The sequence below is a fragment of the Pelophylax lessonae genome (genome assembly GCF_965119305.1).
Source record: "Pelophylax lessonae genome assembly, chromosome: 12".
Lineage (NCBI taxonomy): Eukaryota > Metazoa > Chordata > Amphibia > Anura > Ranidae > Pelophylax > Pelophylax lessonae.
In genome coordinates this window covers 3,027,633-3,051,805 of record NC_138779.1, presented here as the reverse complement: position 1 = coordinate 3,051,805, position 24,173 = coordinate 3,027,633, and the positions used below count along the sequence as shown (strand labels likewise).

Here is a 24,173-nt window from a genome sequence, read left to right as displayed (position 1 = left end):
CCCAGTGGTTGAAATCAATTGGCCTACAATGTTTGATGGAGTATTACCAGGACCCTTCATTGGAGACACCTGAACACCATCATTGTAGTGGGGGCAGGGGGGGGGTGTTGGTTCACATACTTTTGGCCATATAATGTATAATAAAAATAATGGCACTATAAGAATAAAGAACATATAGGTCAGGGATCCTCAAACTACGGCCCTCCATCTGTTGTAGAACTACACATCCCATGAGGCATTGTAAAATTCTGACATTCACAGACATGACTAGGCTTGATGGGAGTTGTAGTTCCTGAACAACTGGAGGGCAATAGTTTGGAGACCCCTGATATAGCTTCTACCCTCCCCCACTCTATCCTAAACGGAAAAGCTATTGGTTGGAGTTGGGTTTTAAAGGAACACTGACCTCATTTGGAAGACACTTGGATTACAATGACTATCGTTCTTCTTCCACAGATCACCAAATCCACCCAGGCCCTCTTGTTGGAGGTGACCAGTGGCAGCAGCCTGCAGACCTGTAAGGATGTCATGGACGCTCTGATTGAGGTAAGTGACATCTCCATTGTTCTGCTTGGATGGTTGGGGCCATTTGGATCTCGCTAGATCAGGGGTCTCAAACTGGCGGCCCTCCAGCTGTTGCAGAATTCTCCGCTGCCAATGAATAAAATACATCCGTGGCAGCAAAAGTTTGTTAACCGGTTCCCGACCGGCCGCCGCCTTTTTACTGTGGCAATGTGGCTCTGCTACGCAAATTGACCTACACCTACGTCCATCGCAGGCAGCTAGGGGGCGAGCTGCACTCCCGCCCCCACTCGTCAGCGGGGACTCTGATACAGGGGGCTCCGATTGCCGTCTGACACCTGCGATCGCTCCCCGCTGAGAGAGGACGGTCGGATGTAAACACAGCTGACCGTCCTTCTCTCTGGAATGATCACAGAGCTCCTTCTATATAGGATCACATGTCTCTATGATCATTTCGCAAGCCCCTCCCCCACAGTTAGAATCATGCCCCTAAGCTCACATTTAACCCCTTGATCACCCACTGTTAACCTCTTCCCTGCCAGTGTCATTAGTACAGTGACAGTGCATATGTATAGCACTGATTACTGTAGTAATGTCACTGGTCCCTCCAAAAGTGTCAAAAATGTCAGTTAGGGGTCCGATCTGTCCGCCGCAAGGTCGCAGTCCCGCTAAAAATTGCAGATTGCCGCCATTACTAGTAAAAAATAAACAATAAAAACGACATAAATCTTTCCCGTAGTTTGTAGATGCGATAACTTTTGCGCAAACCAATCAAAATACGCTTATTGTGATTTTTTTGTTTGTTCTTTTTTTTTTTTTTTCAAAAATATGTAGCAGAAAACAAATTATTTTTTTTTTTTTTTGAGCATGTCGTATAGCAGAATGTGGGAAAAAAAAAAAATATTTTTTTCAGAATTGTCGCTCTTTTTTTGTTTATAGAGCAAAAAATATAAAAATCGCACAGGTGATCAAATACCACCAAAAGAAATCTGTTTGTGGGAAAAAAAGGACATCGGTTTTATTTGGGTACAGCGTCGCATGACCGCGTAATTGTCCGTTAAAGTAACGCAGTGCCGAATCACAAAATATGGCCTGGTCATTAAGGGGTAAATCTTTCCGGTCCAGAAGTGGTTAAGTTTATAAAAATTGTGTAATGAGTGCAAACTTCTAAATCCAATTTCTATCACATTGCACTTTACATTGCTGAGCTGGTGGTAGATGTGAAGGCGATGGTGTAGTGAATGGTCGGCTTTATATCCAGTATAAAGTGGAAGTGGAAAGGCCGGACTGACTGGACACAATGTAACGTATATGGGGACCATTAGAATTATTTGTAGGTCGGGGTGACTATTGGATGATGTGATGACGCGGATTGTCGTTGTGAACTGGAGCAGTGAAAGTGATCCGCCTGATATCCACCTGAGAGTCGCTTTAGTTTGCCGCCCCGGCACTCGATGGCAATCCTCTCCCTGTGATAACAGCGGAGGAATATTTATAGAAACCGTTTCCTTTTCGGTGGAAATCTCTCACAATCTGTGACGGGTGGAATTTCATCTCTTTTGATATGGCGAGTGACGTTCCGACCAAGCGGAAAATTTCCTCCTTTGGGGGGGGGGGTTTAGCAAAGAGCGACATCTGCCGTTCCTAGCGAGTTCAGTAAACTCAGCGGACGGTGCGGGGTGATGGATGAAAAGTAGAAACTCAATAAAAAGTGTTGTATCTGAAAAGAGGCGAAGATTTCACCCCTCATTCAAAGGGAGTGCTTTCTAACTGTGGGGGGAGTGGACTGACTGCAGTAAGAGAGAGATCCGTGTTCCTGATTAGTAGGAACACACAATCTCATCAGCCAATTGGGTCTGATGGTATCAACCTTCGAGGCGGTTCCGTTTGCTCAGTTCCACACCAGACCTTTGCAACGAGAGATTCTGGTCATATGGAACAAGGATCCAAAGTCTTTAGACAATTTGATTCAGTTGAGCTGCAACACCAGAGCTGCACTGTTATGGTGGCTTTACTCTCCAGCACTATGCCAGGGCAAGTCCTTTCTCCCGATGTTTTGGACAGTGGTAACCATGGACGCCAGCCTGTCGGGCTGGGGCACGGTTCTGGGGAGGTTCTGTGCCCAGGGAACTTGGACAATAGAAGAGTCCAAACTACCGATAAATGTTTTGGAGCTCAGACCAATACAGCTTTGTCTGAGCCACTGGACGCCTCGTCTCCAAGCTTGTCCGGTTCGGATTCAATCGGACAATGCCACAGCTGTGGCTTACATTAATCACCAGGGGGACACCAAGAGTGTCTTAACGGCCAAGGAGGTGGCCGAACTTTTGGACTGGGCAGAACAGTTTGTCCCAGCCCTCTCTGCTGTGCACATCCCAGGTGTGTAGAATTGGCAAGCGGATTACCTGAGTCATCAGATGTTGGATCAAGGGGAGTGGTCCCTACACCCGGAGGTGTTTCATCTCCTGTGTGTCAGGTGGGGGACACCCAAGGTCGATCTGTTTGCTTCTTGTCTCAAGAAGGTGCAGATCTCGAGATCCTCTGGCCCACGCCACAGACACACTGGTGGCTCCTTGGGGTCGGTATTGGCTGATCTATGCATTTCCTCCGCTGAAACCTCTGCCGAGGCTTCTACACAGAATAGAGGTGGAAGGGATTCCAGTCATTCTGGTGGCTCCAGACTGGCCCTGCTGGTCTTGGTACACAGACCTAGTAAGGTTGGTCGCCGATGCTCCTTGGAGACGTCCTCTCAGGGAAGATCTGCTATCTCAGGGTCCGATCTCCCCTCCTGCTTTACAGTCGCTGGCTTTAATGGCATGGCTGTTGGAAGCCAGGTGTTGAGAGATGGAGGTCTTGCTGACTCTGTGATTCATACGCTCTTGAAGGCTAGGAAGTCGACTTCCAGAAAGATAGATCATCGTAAGTGGAAATCATACATTTCATGGTGCGAATCGCTGAAGGTGCACCCTCGCTTGTTTTCGGTTGCTAGGGTTTTGGCCTTTCTGCAAGAAGGGGTTGAACAGCGGTTGGCTTTGGGCACTATCAAAGGCTAAGTGTCGGCTTTAGCGATATATTTTCAACACCCGTTATCTATGCATGCCTTGATTTGTACCTTCATTCAGGGAATGCGCTATTTGGCTCCTCAGAGGCGGTCCCCGCTACCTCCGTGGGATCTAAATCTGGTATTATCTATTCTTCAAAAGCCTCTCTGCTTTCGAACATTAGGGAGCTTTTTCTGCTTTCGTTGTCTCAGAAGGTTGCCTTTTTGGTGGCTATCACTTCCGCTTGCAGTGTCTGAATTTGCAGCGTTGTCCTGCTGTTTGCCTTATCTGGTGGTCCACAGAGATAAAGTGGTACTCCGAACAAATCAATCTTTTCTCCCTAAAGTGCTTTCTGATTTTCAGACATTGTGCTGCCTTCACTCCGTCCCAAGCATCCTAAGGAAATTGCCTTGCATTCTTTGGATGTGGTTCGAGTGATCAGGGTTTACCTGGCGGTTACTGAGTCTTTCTGAAAGTCAGATGCTCTTTTTTTCTTTACTGAGGGTCCTAGTAAGGGATTGGCTTAGTCTGCGGTGACCATTTCCAGATGGATCAGGCAGACGGTGGTTCAGGCTTATTCACTGAAGGCTCAGGTTCCTCCTTTCCCAGTGACAGCACATTCTACTGGAGCGCTGAGTGCCTTTTGGGCTTTTCGCCATAAGGCATCGGTGATGCAAGTTTGCATGGCTGCGACTTGGTCGTCTGTGCATACGTTCACAAAATTCTACAAAGTTGATGTGTTGGCATCTTCAGATGCTTCCTTTGGCCGCAAGGTCTTCCAGGCTGCTGTATAAAGAGAATCTTTTTTGTTCTCTTTGAGGTTGTTTTTACTAGGTGAGCGCCAGTTGTTCCTGGTTGAGCTCCACATTACCTGGTTGGCTATGTTTAGCCTTTGGGGAGTTAATTTCTTCTTTTGCGTTTTTCTTCCCACCCCTTATATTAATACTGCTTTGGGACATCCCAATGGTCTAAGATATGGAGCTGCATCTGTCAATGAACGATAGAGAAAACTGGATTTCTCTATCGTCCATCGACAGACGCAGCCTCATCTCCAAGAGCTGAGTGGGTTTATGCTCCTCCCATCAGGAGTAGTCTAGGCAGGAAAATTTGAAAATACACGCCCAGGGGGCTGTCCCTCCAGGCATAAACCCCCACTGCACAACCAAGCACATCAGTTTTTCTGCCTAGAGGAGTAGGACCTAGGTTTCCTGCTGGGACTCCGGTCTCCTTTTTTTATTTCTTTTAGAAAATGTTTTCTTTTTATTTTTCTTTACTCACTTGCTAGCTAGTATACAGGGAAGAAATTCCTGGTGATCTGCAAGCAACGATGCCGGCTGGGGCTTTGCACTGGATAATCTAGATCCTTATTGTACTCCCCCCGCAGTCTTGCCTACGAGCGTAAGCAGGTTATAGTTCTTACCTAGGCCTAGCCACGACGGTGCTCCCTTGTCCTGAGGGGGACGAGCCTGCGAGCGGATGCCTCGCTGGGACACAATGACCTGGAACGCCAAGTCATAGCGTACCCCTCGGCTGGCAGCAACCACTTCGGGGTGGAAGGCAGTCTGCCCGGAGCGGAGCCCACCCAGTCCATGGTATGGTGAGTAACTGTGCCCCCCTTGCCCCTGCTGACCTTTGGGGGTTATGGGCCTTCCCCTGGGGATAATGGGATTTGTGCCTCCCAAGAGATCCCCCCTGGTCTGTGTGTCCTTTCCTGTCCCTGCGGGGGCTGTGTGTCTGGAGTATTTACTGTAAAATCCTTTCCTCTGAAGTTAATCGACAGACGCAGCACCCGCCCCTCTACTTCTGAGTGAATGGGGTTTTTTTGTCTTCTAAACACTGCTTGCAACAAAACTAAATGCTGTAGCAGCGTGTGTGGGGTTATGCCTGCAGGGACAGCCCCCATAGGCGTGGTAAAGCTGTTTCCTATTCCTGATGGGAGGAGCATAACCCAATGGTCTAAGAAGATATGGGGCTGCGTCTGTCGAATTTCAGAGAAAAGGATTTTATGGTAAGTACAAAAATCTAATTTTTTTTTTTTTTTGCTTTTAAAGGTAAAGAAGAGATTTGGGGTCTCTTTGACCCCAGATCTCTTCAAAAAGAGGACCCATCATCCTTCTTTCTATTACAAGGGAAGTTTACATTCCTTGTAATAGGAATTGTCAAGTGATTAAAAATAAAGGGACAGTGTAAAAATAAAAAGTCAAATGAATAATAAAAAAAGAAAAAAAAAAAAAAATTAAAGCGCTCCCATAACTCTATGCTCGCGTGCAGAAGCGAACGCATATATAAACTGTACCACATGTGAGGTATCGCCACAAACGTTGGAGTGAGAGCAAAAATTCTAGCACCAGACCTCCTCTGTAACGCTAAACTGGTCACCTGTAAAGACGTTTAAATCGTCGCCTATGGAGATTCTTAGGTACGGTAGTTTGTTTCCATTCCATGAATGAGCGCAATTTTAAAGCGTGACATGTTTGGTATCTATTTACTCGGCGATGCTGTAACATCTTTTATATTGCACGAAAAATTTGGGGTAACTTTATTTATTTTTTTTTACAAAAAAATGGCATTTGCAAAACCGCTGCGCAAATGCAAAATTGCAACAATCGCCATTTTATTCCTTCGGGTCTCTGCTATAAAAAAAATGTACATTGTTTTGGGGTTCAAAGTAATTTTCTAGCAAAAAATACGGATTTAAAATTGTAAACCATAAATGCCAGAAAAAGCCGGGTCAGCAAATGGTTATGTCCGCTTTGTATATAGAGGATGTGTCTGGACTTTTATAAAGATTATTTCTTGTAGTGAAAGTTATTTTTCTTTAGTGTTACAATGTATTTTATTCTAATATTATTATTATTATTATTATTATTATTATTATTAATGATTATTTTGTGTTTTTTGTTTCTTTCCTATACACAGAAAATGTCAGAACTCAATAAATTCACGATGGAGAACAAAGAGGAGGAAGTAGATTCCGATACAGAACATCCGGGGGTCTTGGCGTCTCAGAACCTGGAACCCCCAGAGCGCCCCCAGCTGGTGCTGGAACAAATGCGCGTTAATGATGTGGACGGCAACCTGAAGGTCCTGTACCCATCCAAGACCGACCTGAACCTCAGCGCTTCCTCCTTTGTGATTGTCCGCTAGTATGAAATGTCTTCTCCTTTCCTCCAGTAACCAATCACGTCCTTCGGTTGTCAATGAAGAATGACGATTGGACACGGAGTGATTGCTGTGAGTGAAATGAACGCTTTGCGCCTGTACAGGAAACTCTGAATTCATCCTTCATTTCCAGCGTTTTAGCACTTGTAGAGATACACTAACACAAGGAATCCTAATTTATTTTTTATTGTCATTTTTTTATATGTTGGCTGTTTTGTTTCCTCGTGTGCAGATATCTGAAATATCGCTGCCATTGTCTGTTAATGTGATATCAGCCAAAATAAAATGGCAGTTCAGAAATGGTGTGTTAGTAATTTGTGGCGGTGCAGCTTTTTTTAAGGTTAAAACAAAGTCAGGAGGTGACACATCCCCTCACCGCCTCTGAAAAGTATTCCACAACTGTGAATTGCTTTTCAGAAGTGGAAGGGGCTTCCACATGTATGGCGGTAGGATGAGGAATAATTCCCCTTCATTGGTGTCAGTGGGAGGAATAGTGCCCCATCATTGGTGTCAGTGGGAGGAATAGTGCCCCCATCATTGGTGTCAGTGGGAGGAAAAGTGCCCCATCATTGGTGTCAGTGGGAGGAATAGTGCCCCATCATTGGTGTCAGTGGGGGGGAATGGTGCCCCATCATTGGTGTCAGTGGGAGGTGCCCCATCATTGGTGTCAGTGGGAGGAATAGTGTCCCATCATTGGTGTCAGTGGGGGGGGGGGAGAGGAATAGTGCCCCATCATTGGTGTCAGTGGGAGGAATAGTGCCCCATCAGTGGTGTCAGTGGGAGGAATAGTGCCCCATCATTGGTGTCAGTGGGAGGAATAGTGCCCCATCATTGGTGTCAGTGGGGGGGGGGGGAGAGAAATAGTGCCCCATCATTGGTGTCGGTGGGAGGAATAGTGCCCCATCATTGGTGTCAGTGGGAGGAATAGTGCCCCATCATTGCTGTCAGTAGGAGGAGTCGTTTCACATCATTCAGCTTCGGGTGTGGCTGCAGGAAGGTTCTCTGGCTGTGTGTCTGCTCCAGGTGATTTCTGTGAGAGGGGAGTTCGGTAAAATCTCTCCCAGCCCTGCTGGCCCCTATCTGGGGAGGCCATGCAGGCCAGCAGGGCCTCTCCTGCTGGAAGCTCTGAACCATCCCCTGGGCTGATGGATGACACCCCTGCTCCTGGACAAGCCATGGCTGGAGATCTCTCTGCCCCTGGTGAGGATGAGGATACCGAGTCCATTCGGGAGCGAGTGGTGGCCGGGATCAAGGTCCTGAATAGGGAGAGAGACCAGCTCTACAAACTGAGAGCAGAGTTGAAACGCCTGCGAAAGCAACGTGAAGGTTTGCACAGCCGCAGCCGTGGATCTATGGATTCGGAAATCCAGTTGGCAAAGGTCCGGGTTCAACACCAGGAAACCATTGTGGCCATGATGGAAGGTAAAGAGGGGCCCTTTAAAGAAAAGTTCTGCAATGACCGCAGATTTGCAAGGATGGCAAAGATGGAGGTGGAGGAGGGGACCCCAAGTTCTGACCCCCTGCCCCCCCAAGGTGAGGTGAGCAGCCCGTTGCCTTCTCAGGGCTCAGGAGGCATGCTTAAAGTGATCCAGGCAGTGGAGTCTCCAGTACGGGCGGATCAGCTGGTGTTTGGTGAGGAGAACATACCTGATAATGTGCCTGATAAGGTAAAACCTAGCAAGTCACAAGTGACTGATAAAACTATTTTTGTGCCATTTAACACCTTGGCTAATACTGATGTTTTGCCCAATGACACCCAGGCTGGTAATTTTGTATCCAGCAATATTTCAGCTGCTGATGTTTCCTTGCAGGAAAAACTGCGTTTAAAAAATGACATTGCAGCAAAGGAACTACAAGAGCCTGAACAACCCATTAACCCCCCTTTTGCTGAGCCCAAGGCTGTTTGTCCAGTCACAGCTGTTGTTCAGGACTCTACACTGCAGCATCAGGCCACCTGTGGTACTACAGCAGACACTGTGATAATGAATGGTGATTGTAACGATTCTTCTAACGATTCTTCTATTTCAGGTGTTCTGAATAGTGCTGCCAATATGTGTGCAATGGATAATCCTGCTGGCTCAGTACAAGCAATTAATAATAAGGATAGTAATGTACCGGCTAAAGTCACATCAGTGTGGGGTCTTGGCCCTGATAAGCCCTCTTTTGCTCAGGTGGTACGCTCTGCACCTGGTAACATTATTAAGCCAGGGCTGCAGCCAATGAGGAACCCTGCTTCCAGGCAGAGATTTACACCACAGACTGCCACTTTGAGCACCCCTGGTTCCGGTCTTGGGTCTCTGGCTTCTGCTGGGGGTCCAAGGCGTAATGTAGTCATTCTTAAATGGGAAGGTGGTGCAGTCTCTCCAGCACGGCGTGTGGTGGTGGATATGATTTTGGAGATGGGCTTTGGGGCGAATGACCTTTATGCCCTAATACATGTAGCTGGGAGCCGGGAGTACACAATCAGCTTCACCAGGCCAGAGGGTCTTGACCTGTTCTGGGAACGATATGAGGCTCGGTGCAGGTCAAGACCCGAATGGGAAGATCTGGCACCAGTTGCTGTTTCACAAAGATCAACGGTTAAAAAAATAACCATCATCCTCACTAACGAGAGTGTTCCTGCTCGGGACTTGGAGGTCTGGTTAAGGAACTATGGTGAGGTTTTGACAACGCCAAATAAAATCCTTGATGAACGTGGCATCTGGACTGGGGGTTGGTCAGTAACGGTCAGGTTGGCCAGGGATGGGAATGTTGTCCGTCACCTGCCCTCCTCGGCTTTCATAGGGAGGGATAGGATGACTGTTTTTTATCCTGGTCAGCCAAAGCTGTGTCACCGCTGTGGAGAAAAGGGGCATTTTAGCTCCTCCTGTTCAGCCTTAATATGTTCGGTATGTCGGGGACAGGGTCATGTGGCCAGGGACTGCACCCAGGCGATAAGGTGCAACCTGTGCTTGCGCCTTGGCCACCCCTACAGCCGATGTCCGGAGGCCTGGCACAATATGGAGAAGGAGGTAGTAGATGAGCTGTTGAGGCTGGACAGGATGGAGGATGAGGCCCCTGGTGTACCATCCTCCTCTGCGGTGACTGACCCCCCAGGTCCTGTTCAGGATCCCTCCCCAGTTTCTGTGGCCAACCCTCCTGTGTCTGTAGGTATTCCTTCTGTGGCTGTCTCTGTGTCCCCCCAGCCTAATGTACCCGCTCCTCTTGTGTCAGAACCTTCTAAGTCTGTGCCCCCCGAGTCAGTCTTGCCCCATGAGTCTCCTAGGTCTGACTTAAGGGAAGGTCCCCCCCACCTGGAGCGGTGGCATGTGCCAAAAAGGGTGCTGCTGCTTCTTCTGTAAAGAAGTCTTCTGCGAAGACTTTGAAGAAAAAAACAAGAGATGAAAACATCTCGGAGTCTGACCTGCAGTACCTGGAGGAGAGAAGGAGGGTTGTGAGGCGGAAGAGACAGGCGGTGAGGACGGAACAGGGACAGGAAGCCCCAGTGTCTGTCCCCAACCGTTCTAGGGCTTCCGCTTGGGATATTTCCTCATCTGGAGCTTCCTCTGAACAAAATTCAGACTCAGAAATGGAGTTGGAGGAGGCCTCAAGAAAAAGAGAGGCTTCTGGTGATGAGCAGCAGAGGGGAGCTAAGAAGCAATCCACCCAATAACCCAAATGGCGGTTCCCCCTCCGTTAAAAGTGGTGACAATAAATGTCGCCAGTATTAAGTCGGTAAGAGCTCGTTCTATGGCCTTCTTTTTGTTCAGCCAATTAGATGCTGAAATTTTATTTTTGCAGGAGACTAGGCTCACCTCCTTGGCAGATATTCATATGGCCAAGAGAGAGTGGAGGTATGGTCCATCTTACTGGTCTCTTGCGGCCGAGCCTTACAGCGGGGTGGCGGTGTTGTTTAAAACCGGCATGGTAACTGTCCGGCGGGTTATTGAGGTGGAGATTGGGAGATGTATGGTCTTAGACGTTCTTGTGGGAGGGCAGGACCTGCGCCTAATTAATATCTATGGGCCGCACACAAAGTGGGACAGGAAATGCCTTTTTACAAGGATCAAGCCATTTCTTTTTACATCCCGGCAAGTGGTTTTTGGAGGTGACTTTAATACTGTGACTAGGCCCAAGGACAGGAAGGACTTCAATGACCGGCTGGGATATGATAGCGTTTTTTTAAATAGTATGGTTAGGGATGCTGGTCTTGTGGATGTGCACATTAAGCACCTCCCGGATGACACAGGGTTCACCTTTCATCGAGGTAATAGTCAGAGTAGGATAGATAGGTTTTTTTTGAAGGAGGCCTCTGCTTTCTCACCCCCAGTGGTGCAGGCGGTGGAGTTCTCTGATCACTGTATGCTATCTGTGGTCTTGAATGCTTCAGATTTCCCTCAGAGGGGCAAAGGCATCTGGAGATTAAATTCGACTCTCCTTGAGGAAGAACATGTTAGACAATCCTTTGAGGAATTCTTTCAGGCACAGGTGACCATCCTGGACTTTTGTAGCAGCAAGGCTGAGTGGTGGGAGCTGACCAAAAAGAGGATTGCTGGATTCTTCAGGGGCCTAGCCAATAAAAAACAGTTTAATAGATACATGACCTACCAACGTTTGCGGAGGAAGCTGGATATTCTTGTCTCGAGAGGAGGAGATCCTGGGGCAATCTCTGAAGTGAAAATCCTCCTCAGGAAGTGTCAATATGACCGGCATACCTCTTTGGTTCTGGAGCGGGACTATGGGAAATACCACTCGCCTGACCCTTACCAGAACTGCAAACAGGGTGTAGCTGTTAAGATGGTCGTTGGCCTTAAGGATAGTACAGGTTCCTTGACAAAGTCCAGGTCAGGGATCCTGGAGGTCGTCAGGTCTTTTTATGCTGAACTTCTTGGGAGGAAGGAGCTTGACCGAGACAAGATGGAAAGCTTTTTGGACTCTATTCCAGGTCTAAATGGTGGAGATGTCCCTTTGATGAATTTGACAGAAGAGATCACAGTTGAAGAGGTGACGAGGGCAATTGAACAGCTTGCCATCAAGAAGTCACCTGGACCGGATGGTCTGACGGCTGAGTTTTACAAAGCCTTTAAGTCTATTCTGGCCCCACATTTGGTAGAGATTTTTAACAGTTGTCTTGCTGAGGGGGTGCTTCCCCCTTCCATGAGACACTCAGCTGTGATTCTTCTTTCAAAAGGTAAAGATCCTTCGATGATTGAGAATTGGCGCCCCATCAGCCTTCTCAATGTCGATAGAAAGGTGCTGGCGAAGATACTTTTCTGGCGCCTATCGGCAGTAGCAGAGTCTTTGCTTTCTCGCCATCAGCACTGTTCGATCCAGGGTAGGAGCACCTTCACAGCGGTTTTAGCTGTCCGGGAGGCCTTGGAGCAGTGCAGGGCTGCAGGCTGGGGAAAGTATCTACTGGCATTGGATCAGGCAAAGGCTTTCGATCGTGTCAATCATGAGTACCTGTGGTTGCTCTTTAGTAAGTACGGTCTGCCGGGTGGTTTTGTCGATTGGTTAAAAGTTTTGTATAAGGGGGCAGAAAGCTTCCCTCTTGTTAATGGTTGGGTTGGACAGTCCTTTGAGGTTGGTTCTGGGGTGCGCCAGGGTTGTCCGCTGAGTCCCCTGCTCTATGTGTTTGCAATCGACCCCTTCATCAGGAGGCTAGAGAGCAGCATGTTGTGTGGGGTACCAGTGGGAATCCCGGGTGAGCCGCCTTTGAGGGTTGTTGCCTATGCGGATGATGTGTCAGTGATTGTCACTGGGACAGATGAAGCGGAGGAGGTGGTCTCTCTGACATCACGGTACTCTGAAGCATCAGGCTCCAAGATCAATCAGGAAAAGAGTGAAGTTTTTTGGATGGGAAAGGAAGGTGAGGGGTTTGATCTCCCGGACACTTTTCCAGTGCCCCAGGAAAAAATTAAGATATTAGGCATTGAATTTGGACCTGGCGATTATGGCCTCAAAAACTGGGAAGGCAGGCTGGAAGTTGCCAATACTAAGGTGGTCAGCTGGAAGAGATGGAAGTTATCTCTGAGGGAAAGGGTTGATCTGATTAAGACTTACCTGATACCGATCTTCTTGTATGTCAGCCCTGTCTGCATCTTGCCAGTGTCTCTCTATGCTAGGATCTATAGTGTGTTCTTCCAGATGCTGTGGGGGAACAGACTGAACCCCATCAAGAGGAATGTCACCTATCTATCCAGGAGGGAGGGTGGCTTAGGTATGGTCAACCCCGTTCTTTTCTTTTCACTGCTATTTCTCAAGTTTAACATTGGTAGTATGCTTGCAGTGGAACCTCCTGGATGGGCAGGCATGTTTAGATCTTGGTTTAGGCCTTTTCTGCGACTTTGGGAAGAAGGTGGCCAAGTGAAGAATCTCAGGGGTCATCGTGGTCAGCTCCCAGCCTATGTCGCTCCGTGTCTGAAGTTGCTGCGGCAGTGGCGACTGTCGGCTGAAGATCTCAGATCCGCTCCGAGGAAAGTCCTTATGAGCCGAGTCTTGAGTGAAGTCTTTCATGACCCACTGGCCTTAAGGGATTGCCCAGGCCCAATTTTGAGGGAAGGGTTAAGATTGATTAATTTGGCTAGAGTCCCCCTTAAATTCAGGGATCTGGCCTGGTTGTGCTTCCACGGGAGGCTCTTTGTTCGGGGCAATTTGAAATTCCGCAGTGGGATGGATCGTGGTTGTCCTCGGGAGGAATGTGCAGGTGAGGAGGAGACTATGGACCATTTTCTGCTTCGTTGCCCTTTTAACATAGAGGTATACAAACAGGTTGGGCGGGCCCTTGGTGTTCCTTTCCTCTCCAGGCTGGGTTATGCTGAGTGGGTGTACGGAGCATTCAATACTGGTGGGGGCTTTTGTTTGGATACACTTTTTTTAGTTAGTTTAGTAGTCCGTTATTACACATGGAACGCACGGTGTCAGGTCACCCTTCGGCGTAAAATCCTTCCTGTTCAGGTGGTGGTGTGTGACATTCTGCATGAGGTGGGGAAGATTCGGGCGCTTGAGAGAGACAAGTGGGGTCAGAGGGCTTGGCTGAAGGCGTGGAGGGGTTTCAAGCCTCCCTGACTGCCAGGAGTCTCTTTCCCGGGTGTGGCTTTCTGTCTCTTATCACCCTAGATTTTTTCTTAATGCTCAGTTTTTGATAAATGGCTGCATACATAGGTGATGGGTTGTGCCTCTTAGGCCCTCTCTGCTGCTTTATGTAAATAGTTTTCTAAGAATGTTGGAAGTGGATTATGTATATATTGTATATATTCTGCACATGGATGTGAATTCCTTTGTTTTTTTTGTTGGAATATTGTACTATAGTTCTGTTTTTTACTTTTGTATAAAATATGTTGCTTGATTCTTTTCAATAAAAGATCAATAGTGTCCTATCATTGGTGTCAGTGGGGGGGGGGGGGGGGGGGAGGAATAGTGCCCCATCATTGGTGTCAGTGGGAGGAATAGTGCCCTGTCAGTGGGAGGAATAGTGCCCCACCATTGGTGTCAGTGGGGGGGAATAGTGCCCCAAGGGCTGGATAAAGGCAAGCAAAGGGTTGCAGTTAGGAGACCACTGATCTACACCGATGGCACTTTCTGGGATTTGATTGAATACATTCCTTGTAGAAAGCATCTAATACCTCCTGGACACGGGGCAAGTGAGGCTACCACTCTGTCCATATATCCTCCAGATAAACGGCTGGCGGGGTATTAGGGTTCTCTCTCTGGTCCTCTGAGATGTCAGGGGGGCATTTTGTAAACTTCAAAGCATATTTTTCTTTTGAAATGACCGCTCGGGGGTCACAAATGCCGTCTTTTCCTCGGTACTTTCAGTGAAGGGAATTTGCTGATATCCTTTTGTCAGGTCAGTGGTCAGATAACGGGGCCTTCCCAGGTCCGACTGTGAGCTCCTCTACCTGGCCCATGGGGGGTAAGTGTCACATCTTCTCACTGATCGAAGCTTTCTGCAAATCCTCCAACTACCGTCTGGTTTTGGGTCTATAATAATGGGACTGGACCGATCCCTACTGGACTCTTCAATGACGTCTGGCTCCAGCATCCTCTTCATCACAGATCTCTCCTCAGAAATCCGGGACGGTTTGTGTTATTATGAAGCATCTATACAGCCCTCCAGTCACCCTTAGTGGTGCAGCACTGCTAATAAAACCCTCTTCTGATTATAGGAAAGTGATGGAAGTGATCATCCCATGTTCAGAAATATTCCTTATCAATAGAATCACACAAATCAAGTCCACCCTGTGACGTCGACGTATGTACCCCAGAGGTGCCAAATTTTTTATTTTTTTTGGGTATGGGGGAGAACCGGAGCCTCAACTCCAGATTCTGACATCACCAGGGGGCCGTACATAAAAATCAGTGACTATTCAGTCTGAGACCCACAACAGGATATAGTCAGACTATGGGCAGAGACTGCATGCGATACAAGGGATATAGTCTGACTGTCTCCTGGGCATAGTCTGACTATATCTCTTGTATCGCATCCACAGTCTCTGACCGTCTCCTGTACCATGGCTGCAGTCTCTGACCGTCTCCTGTACCATGGCTGCAGTCTCTGACCGTCTCCTGTACCATGGCTGCAGTCTCTGACCGTCTCCTGTACCATGGCTGCAGTCTCTGACCCTCTCCTGTACCATGGCTGCAGTCTCTGACCGTCTCCTGTACCATGGCTGCAGTCTCTGACCGTCTCCTGTACCATGGCTGCAGTCTCTGACCGTCTCCTGTACCATGGCTGCAGCCTCTGACCCTCTCCTGTACCATGGCTGCAGTCTCTGACCGTCTCCTGTACCATGGCTGCAGTCTCAGACTATGGGCAGGAGACAGAGACTGCAGACATGGTACAGGAGACGGTCAGAGACTGCATGCGATACAAGAGATATAGTCAGACTATGGGCAGGAGACAGTCAGACTATATCTCTTGTATTGCATCCACTGTCTCTGACCGTCTCCTGTACCATGTCTGCAGTCTCTGTCTCCTGCCCATAGTCTGAGACTGCAGCCATGGTACAGGAGATGGTCAGAGACTGTGGATGCGATATAAGAGACGTCCGATCATAACTCTCATCTATGCAAACCATATGAAGGAGAAGGGGGCACCATAGTATAAAGTGCTTTTCGATTTAAAATCAGCAATGTATAGGAATCGGCCCCACCATTGATTGGTGTGGGCGGGTCTCCTGTGTGGGATGATGTTATCGCCTAAAGCCCCGCCCATCACTTTTCATCTTCAAGAAAGGTGTAGTTTCCATTCATAACTATGATATACAGGACAGAAAGGATTAATACAATAACTATAACATGGACCTCTCCCCATACAACGTTCCTCCTAACTCTTTATCACCATCCCATAATAATAAATAATATGCCCCCCCTCTACAATGTATGATTATTACTTCATCGCCATCCCATAATATCCAATAACATGCCCCCCCCCCCCCACAATGTATGATTATTACTTCATCGCCATCCCATAATATCCAATAACATGCCCCCCCCACAATGTATGATTATTACTTCATCGCTATCCCATAATATGCCCCCCCCCCCCTACCCATGTATGATTATTCCTTCATCGCCATCCCATAATATCCAATAACATGCCCCCTCCACTACCTGTTTGTTCTTCAAGTAAAAATAAAGACAAATTTGTTTTCATTTAATAGTGTATAATTTTCCCTTAACCTTTTATCACCATCCCATAATAATCAAAAACATGCCCCCCCCCCCCTTTCCCCTCCCCCCATCTGTTCATCCGTCAAGTGATAATCACTGGGTGGGGCTAGAGAGGGGGCGGAGCTGCTGTCCTCATAGCTGTCGCCGGTAACCAGTTAAAATAGGCGGTGCTGACTGAGGACACCTATTGGCAGAAAAACGGCACTGCGGAGGTCAGCTCTATAATTCTGTGTGATAACCGTTGATATGAAGAGGGCGGAGCCAGTTACCTGCTTAGTAATTACAGAGACAGTTATAGTAAATCCGGCCTGATTTATTTTTTTTATAATAAATTCTCATCACTGAACATTTCCTGATATTTTGCGGCTTCTCATATTAATATATCAATGTATGAAAAAATATACCAAGGTATATTCCCCACGCCAAGGAGTGTTTTAGCAATTATGATATTTAAAGTATAAGGTGCAGCAGCAGCTATAGAGTAAGGAGATAAATGAAAATTCAGCCTTAATAATAAGGCCAGCTACAGCGCTTGCTGAGTGTAACCCTAGTGGTGAAATGAAGTAATGGTTCACTAAACTGACAAATTAATAACAAAATAGGCAAATAATATATGACAAGTGATAAATATCCTAATTTACATCTGTGACTTTTACAATTACAAATTAATCAATATATAGTAGTAATAAACATATAGTGATCAAATATGAAAATATCAAGTCCAAAGTAAGTGACTGTTGTGCCCAAACAGTTGAAACAAAATTACACAGAGAAAAAAAAAAAATGGTATTCAGCACGCACAGCAGCCAATCAGCTTCAAGCTTGATGCCTATTGGTTGAGTGTGTTGTGGGCGGAGTCACACAGTGCTGGGCAGGGTATAAAAGGGATCGCACAGCTGGAATCAGCCAGTGTTCTCTAAGTGTGATTGGTGAACATATCTCTCTGCGTTCCACTGAGACATCCGCCATCTTTACTTCTACTGATCATAGCAAAGTATGTACCAATTTATCTTTATACTTATATACATTATATACTAGGATAATACACATTATATACTGTATATATATATATATACCAATCTTTTTTTTTTTTTTTTTTTTTTATTAAGGGTTTGAGATAAGTCTGTACAACAAAAATATAAAATTATAATCATGTAATTTACCAATGTAGGAAAAAGTATGGTTCTTACATCATTTATAATACAAATATATAACAATCACAATCTCTTATCCCAATTTATCTGCAGTCCCCGACTTCTATTCCTATACATCCAACTTATTTATATACCAATCTATACACTTCTATTATATACATTATATACTAGGATAATACACATTATATACTGTATATATATATATATACACAGGGTCGCTGATAGAAATCATGGGCCCCCGTACAGCCTACCTGACAGGGCCCCCCTCCACCTCACCGCTGACCCCATGCTGTCACAGCGCGGGGGGAGGGTAAAATCAGGAAAACGGGTGGGAGGAGCATGTTACATATTCCACCCTAAAAACAGATGAAAGATGTAACATGTTCCAAATGGTGATCTTCTCCTTTAATTCCTATTGTAGAATGACACCGATTATAAAGCAGCAGAGCCTTCTGTCTTATCTTAGAACTTTTATCACAAGCGGTAATTAGATGGGAGGAGCTCAGGAGTGATCGGACCCCAGTCTCCACCCCCCATAGCTTTCCTGCCTGGAATCTGTCCCAGCGCCCCCACCAATCATAACTGGAGTTGAATGGGACAGATGTCAGTGTTTGGATGCCGTTCAGAGAGCGCCCACATATACCACAGACTTGTGTCCTCTTACATCAGGATAACTCTGATCGGTCACATTTAGGACGCCGGCCTTTTCACATTTTATTTGGACCTGAATTGGCACGGGGGGGGGGGGGGGGGTAAACAGGCACAAGCCCATTTACATGGGGACTCGCTAGACCTACATGGAGCTTCCAATCAGTCCCCAGAAAAAACTAACAGGCAAACCGAATTGGAAAGCTGGGGTGAAAGGTTCTTAGAAGGGGAGTGGTTTTAGGGGTGGCAAAAATATAGCTCAGCTGTGTGTTTTTACTAACCCCCACCCTAAACACAAGTGTAAAGTAGCATCTAACTGTGTGCTGATGATGATGATGATGATTATGTTGCTCACAGCACAGCGGGTTCTCTATGGATCTGCTGTGTGTTGCAGACTATAACACAGCACAGCCATAACACAGTCAGCACCCAACAGATCTGTGACACTGAGAGACATAGAGAGCCGCCTGCTGTGCTCTGACAATGCAACAGAATGCTAATGATTATCATCAGGGCTTTTTTTCTCAGAGAATAGGTGCAGGAACTCCCCCTTTCCAAATTACACTTGTCTCCGCCCCCTACCTTCCTCCTTTCCTTTTCTTGATTCCTCCCCTTTCCCACCTCCTACTACCGCCCCTTTTAGAGAATACAGAACCAAGTATTATTGTGTGATACTAGGTAATTTCTATAGAATGTGTTAATAATACCAAGAATAGCCGAATAATAGATCCCCCGCAGCCAAAAACAATAGACCCCCTCAGCAACCGTAGATCCCACTAGCAACAATAGACCACCCACATCAAAATACCGCCAGGAACAATAGACCCCCAGCAGCAACAACAGATCTCCCTGTAGACCGCATCAATAGACCCTCCAGAAGCCTGACACAATAAACTGTTCCCTCAACAGAAAATCCCTCCCAGCAACAATTGACCACCCCCCCCCCCCCCGCAACATAAGACCAAACCCAGCTACAATAGATCTGCCACAAGCAACAATAGACCTCCCCCCAATAAAAATAGATCCCTTCCAGCAACAATAGATCCTCCAGCATCAACAGACACTGTAGCAAACCCAGCACTCCTTTCTCTCTCTGGTCCTCTGAGATGTCAGGGGGGCATTTTGTAAACTTCAAAGCATATTTTTCTTTTGAAACGACCCCTCGGGGGTCACAAATGCCATCTTTTCCTCGGTACTTTCAGTGAAGGGGATTTGCTGATATCCTTTTGTCAGGTCAGTGGTCAGATAACGGGGCCTTCCCAGGTCTGTCTGTGAGCTCCTCTACCTGGCCCGTGGGGGGGGGGGGGTAAGAGTCACATCTACCCAGCAAAGGGGGGGCTCAGTGTCCCATCTACCCAGCCCATGGGGGGTAAGTGTCACATCTTCTCACTGATCAAAGCTTTCTGCAAATCCTCCAACTACCGTCTGGTTTTGGGTCTATAATAATGGGACTGGACCGATCCCTACTGGACTCTTCAATGACGTCTGGCTCCAGCATCCTCTTCATCACCGATCTCTCCTCAGGAATGCGGGACGGTTTGTGTTATTATGAAGCATCTATACAGCCCTCCAGTCACCCTTAGTGGTGCAGCACTGCTAATAAAACCCTCTTCTGATTATAGGAAAGTGATGGAAGTGATCATCCCATGTTCAGAAATATTCCTTATCAATAGAATCACACTAATCAAGTCCACCCTGTGACGTCGACGTATGTACCCCAGAGGTGCCAAATTTTTTATTTTTTTTTGGGTATGGGGGAGAACCGGAGCCTCAACTCCAGATTCTGACATCACCAGGGGGCCGTACATAAAAATCAGTGACTATTCAGTCTGAGACCCACAACAGGATATAGTCAGACTATGGGCAGAGACTGCATGCGATACAAGGGATATAGTCTGACTGTCTCCTGGGCATAGTCTGACTATATCTCTTGTATCGCATCCACAGTCTCTGACCGTCTCCTGTACCATGGCTGCAGTCTCTGACCGTCTCCTGTACCATGGCTGCAGTCTCTGACCGTCTCCTGTACCATGGCTGCAGTCTCTGAACGTCTCCTGTACCATGGCTGCAGTCTCTGACCGTCTCCTGTACCATGGCTGCAGTCTCTGACCCTCTCCTGTACCATGGCCGCAGTCTCTGACCCTCTCCTGTACCATGGCCGCAGTCTCTGACCGTCTCCTGTACCATGGCCGCAGTCTCTGACCGTCTCCTGTACCATGGCCGCAGTCTCTGACCGTCTCCTGTACCATGGCTGCGTGGCTCCAGACAGAGACTGCAGACATGGTACAGGAGACGGTCAGAGACTGCATGCGATACAAGAGATATAGTCAGACTATGGGCAGGAGACAGTCAGACTATATCTCTTGTATCGTATCCACTGTCTCTGACCGTCTCCTGTACCATGTCAGCAGTCTGTCTCCTGCCCATAGTCTGAGACTGCAGCCATGGTACAGGAGACGGTCAGAGACTGCAGCCATGGTACAGGAGACGGTCAGAGACTGCAGTCATGGTACAGGAGATGGTCAGAGACTGCAGTCATGATACAGGAGATGGTCAGAGACTGTGGATGCGATATAAGAGGGATCATAACTCTCATCTATGCAAACCATATGAAGGAGAAGGGGGCACCATAGTATAAAGTGCTTTTCGATTTAAAATCAGCAATGTATAGGAATTGGCCCCACCATTGATCGGTGTGGGCGGGTCTCCTGTGTGGGATGATGTTATCGCCTAAAGCCCCGCCCATCACTTTTCATCTTCAAGAAAGGCGTAGTTTCCATTCATAACTATGATATACAAGACAGAAAGGATTAATACAAGAACTATAACATGGACCCCTCCCCATACAACATATGCCTCCTAACTCTTTATCACCATCCCATAATAATAAATAATATGCCCCCCCCCCTACCCATGTATGATTATTCCTTCATCGCCATCCCATAATATCCAATAACATGCCCCCTCCACTACCTGTTTGTTCTTCAAGTAAAAATAAAGACAAATTTGTTTTCATTTAATAATGTATAATTTACCCTTAACCTTTTATCACCATCCCATAATAATCAAAAACATGCCCCCCCCTTTCCCCTCCCCCCATCTGTTCATCCGTCAAGTGATAATCACTGGGTGGGGCTAGAGAGGGGGCGGAGCTGCTGTCCTCATAGCGGTCGCCGGTAACCAGTTAAAATAGGCGGTGCTGACTGAGGACACCTATTGGCAGAAGAATGGCACTGCGGAGGTCAGCTCTATAATTCTGTGTGATAACCGTTGATATGAAGAGGGCGGAGCCAGTTACCTGCTCAGTAATTACAGAGACAGTTACAGTAAATCCGGTCTGATTTATTTTTTTATAATAAATTCTCATCACTGAACATTTCCTGATATTTGGTGGCTTCTCATATTAATATATCAATGTATGAAAAAATATACCAAGGTATATTCCCCGCGCCAAGGAGTGTTTTAGCAATTATGATATTTAAAGTATAAGGTGCAGCAGCAGCTATAGAGTAAGGAGATAAAGGAAAATTCAGCCTTAATAATAAGGCCAGCTACAGCGCTTGCTGAGTGTAACCCTAGTGGTGAAATGAAGTAATGGTTCACTAAACTGACAAATTAATAACAAAATAGGCAAATAATATATGACAAGTGATAAATATCCTAATTTACATCTGTGACTTTTACAATTACAAATTAATTTATTAATTAATTCACCAGAGACTGCCATCAGTACCGCCGTGCACCATCGCCCGTCATTTGTCACCCATCGGTGACCATCGCCCGTCACCTGTCACCCCATCAATCACCGTCACCTGTCACCCCATCAGTCATCGTCATCTGTCACCCTATCAATCGTCACTTGTCACCCCCATCAGTGATCGTCACTTGTCACCCCATCAATCATCGTCACATGTCACCCCGTCAGTGATTGTCATCTGTCACCCCATCAATCATCGTCACCTGTCACCCCATCAGTCATCGTCACCTGTCACCCCACCAGTCATCGTCACCCGTCACCCATCAGTCATTGTCACCTGTCACCCCATCAGTCATTGTCACCTGTCACCCCATCAGTCATTGTCACCTGTCACCCCATCAGTCATTGTCACCTGTCACCCCATCAGTCATCGTCACCTGTCACCCCATCAGTCATCGTCACTTGTTTGCCATATGCATGCAATCACTTACTGACCGCCTAACGACTATATGCGTCGGCCATTAAAAGCTAAATACTGGGGTTATGGCAGCAGATAGCCCCCATAACCCCGGTATTTTTTGAAACGGCGGGCGGTTGGCTTTCAGATAAGGGTGGTCCCAGTGGCGGATTCGCCGCGGAATTACCCTTACGGTGCAGGGGAAGAGGTGCCCCCCCCCTCCTGCCGCATCCCAGACGTTTTCCCAGCTTACCGGACCCGCCGGCAGCGGGGAAAACTATCCGGTCCCGGATCCTCAGAGACAGGAAGTCTAGTGAGGGCAAGATGGCCCTCACTCGACTCTATGGTCTTGGAGGACCGGAGCTACGTCAAAAGACGTTGCCTAGCAACCGGTTTAAAGGGCCGCTTTTTTTTTTTTCTTTTTTTTTTTTCCTCTTTCAACAATTTTTTTTTTTTTTTAGTGTAGTTGTGAGGTGTGAGGTCTTTTTGACCCCAGATCTCACAATAAAGAGGACCTGTCATGCCTATTTCTATTACAAGGGATGTTTACATTCCTTCCAATAGGAATTAAAATGATCAAAACATTTTTTTTTTTAAACTGTGTAAAAATAAAAAAATAATAAATAAAATAAATAGGAAAAAAAAAAAAATTAAAGCGCCCTGTCCCCGTTAGCTCGCGCGCAGAAGCAAACGCATACGCATACGCAAGTCCCGCCCACATATGTAAACGGTGTTAAAACCATACATGTGAGGTATCTCCGCGATCGTTAGAGCGAGAACAATAATTTGAGCCCTAGACCTCCTCTGTAACTAAGCTAGTAACCTGCAGAAATTTTTAAAATGTTGCCTATGGGGATTTTTAAGTACCAATGTTTGGCGCCATTCTGTGAGCATGCGCAATTTTGAAGCATGACATGTTGGGTATCTAATTACTCGGCGTAACATTATCTTTCACATTATGGAAAAAAATTGTGCTAAATTTACTGTTTTCTTATTTTTTAGTTCAAAAAAGTGAATTTTTTTTCAAAAAAAATCGCATTTGGAAAACTGCTGCGCAAATATGGTGTGATAAAAAATATTGCAACAATCTCCATTTTATTCTCTAGGGTCTCTGCTAAAAAAAAATATATAATGTTTGGGGGTTCCAAGTAGTTTTCTAGCAAAAAAAATGATTTTAGCTTGTAAACACCAAGTGTCAAAAATAGGCCCAGTCTTAAAGTGGATAAATGGACAACTTTGTGTAAAGCGCTACTTGGATGTTAGGCCTCTGTATGTGGCCAGGCTGTGAAAAAGTGTTACACATGTGGTATCGCCATACTCAGGAGGAATAGCAGAATGTATTTTGGGGTGCAATTTTTGCTATGTACATGCTATGTGTTAGAAATATTGCATAAATGGACAGCTTTGTGTAAAAAAAATGTGTTTTTATTTTCTTTCCACATTTTCCAAAAACTTGTGGAAAAAAATGACATATTCAAAAGACTCATTATGCCTCAAAAATTATACGTTGGGCTGTTTTCTTTCCAAAATGGGGTCATTTTATGGGGGTTTCCATTGTCCTGGTGCTCCAGGGCCTTCAAAAGTACGATAGGTTGTCAGGAAATTATATGTGTAATTTGTGCTCCTAGAATGCCGGACGCTGCTACTTGGATGTTAGGCCTCTGTATGTGGCCAGGCTGTGAAAAAGTCTCACACATACTTAGGAGGAGTAGTAGAATGTGTTTTGGGGTGTAGTTGCAAGTATACATATGCTGTGTGAGAAAAAAAACCTGTTAATACGTCAATTTGTAAAAAAAAAAAAAAAAAATCTTCATTTTGCAAAGAGTTGTGGGAAAAAA

General features: G+C 46.4%; 1 protein-coding gene across 1 annotated transcript; it reads left to right on the top strand.

Moving 5' to 3' along the window:
- Positions 1–432: 432 nt before the first annotated feature.
- LOC309568377 (leucine-rich repeat-containing protein 47-like) lies at positions 433–6,853 on the top strand (the record flags this gene model as incomplete). Its single annotated transcript, XM_082274041.1, has 2 exons — positions 433–546; positions 6,483–6,853. 2 exons carry the CDS (start codon positions 433–435, stop codon positions 6,708–6,710), a joined length of 342 nt encoding a protein of 113 aa, XP_082130167.1. The 3' UTR covers positions 6,711–6,853.
- Between the last annotated feature and the right edge of the window lie 17,320 nt (positions 6,854–24,173).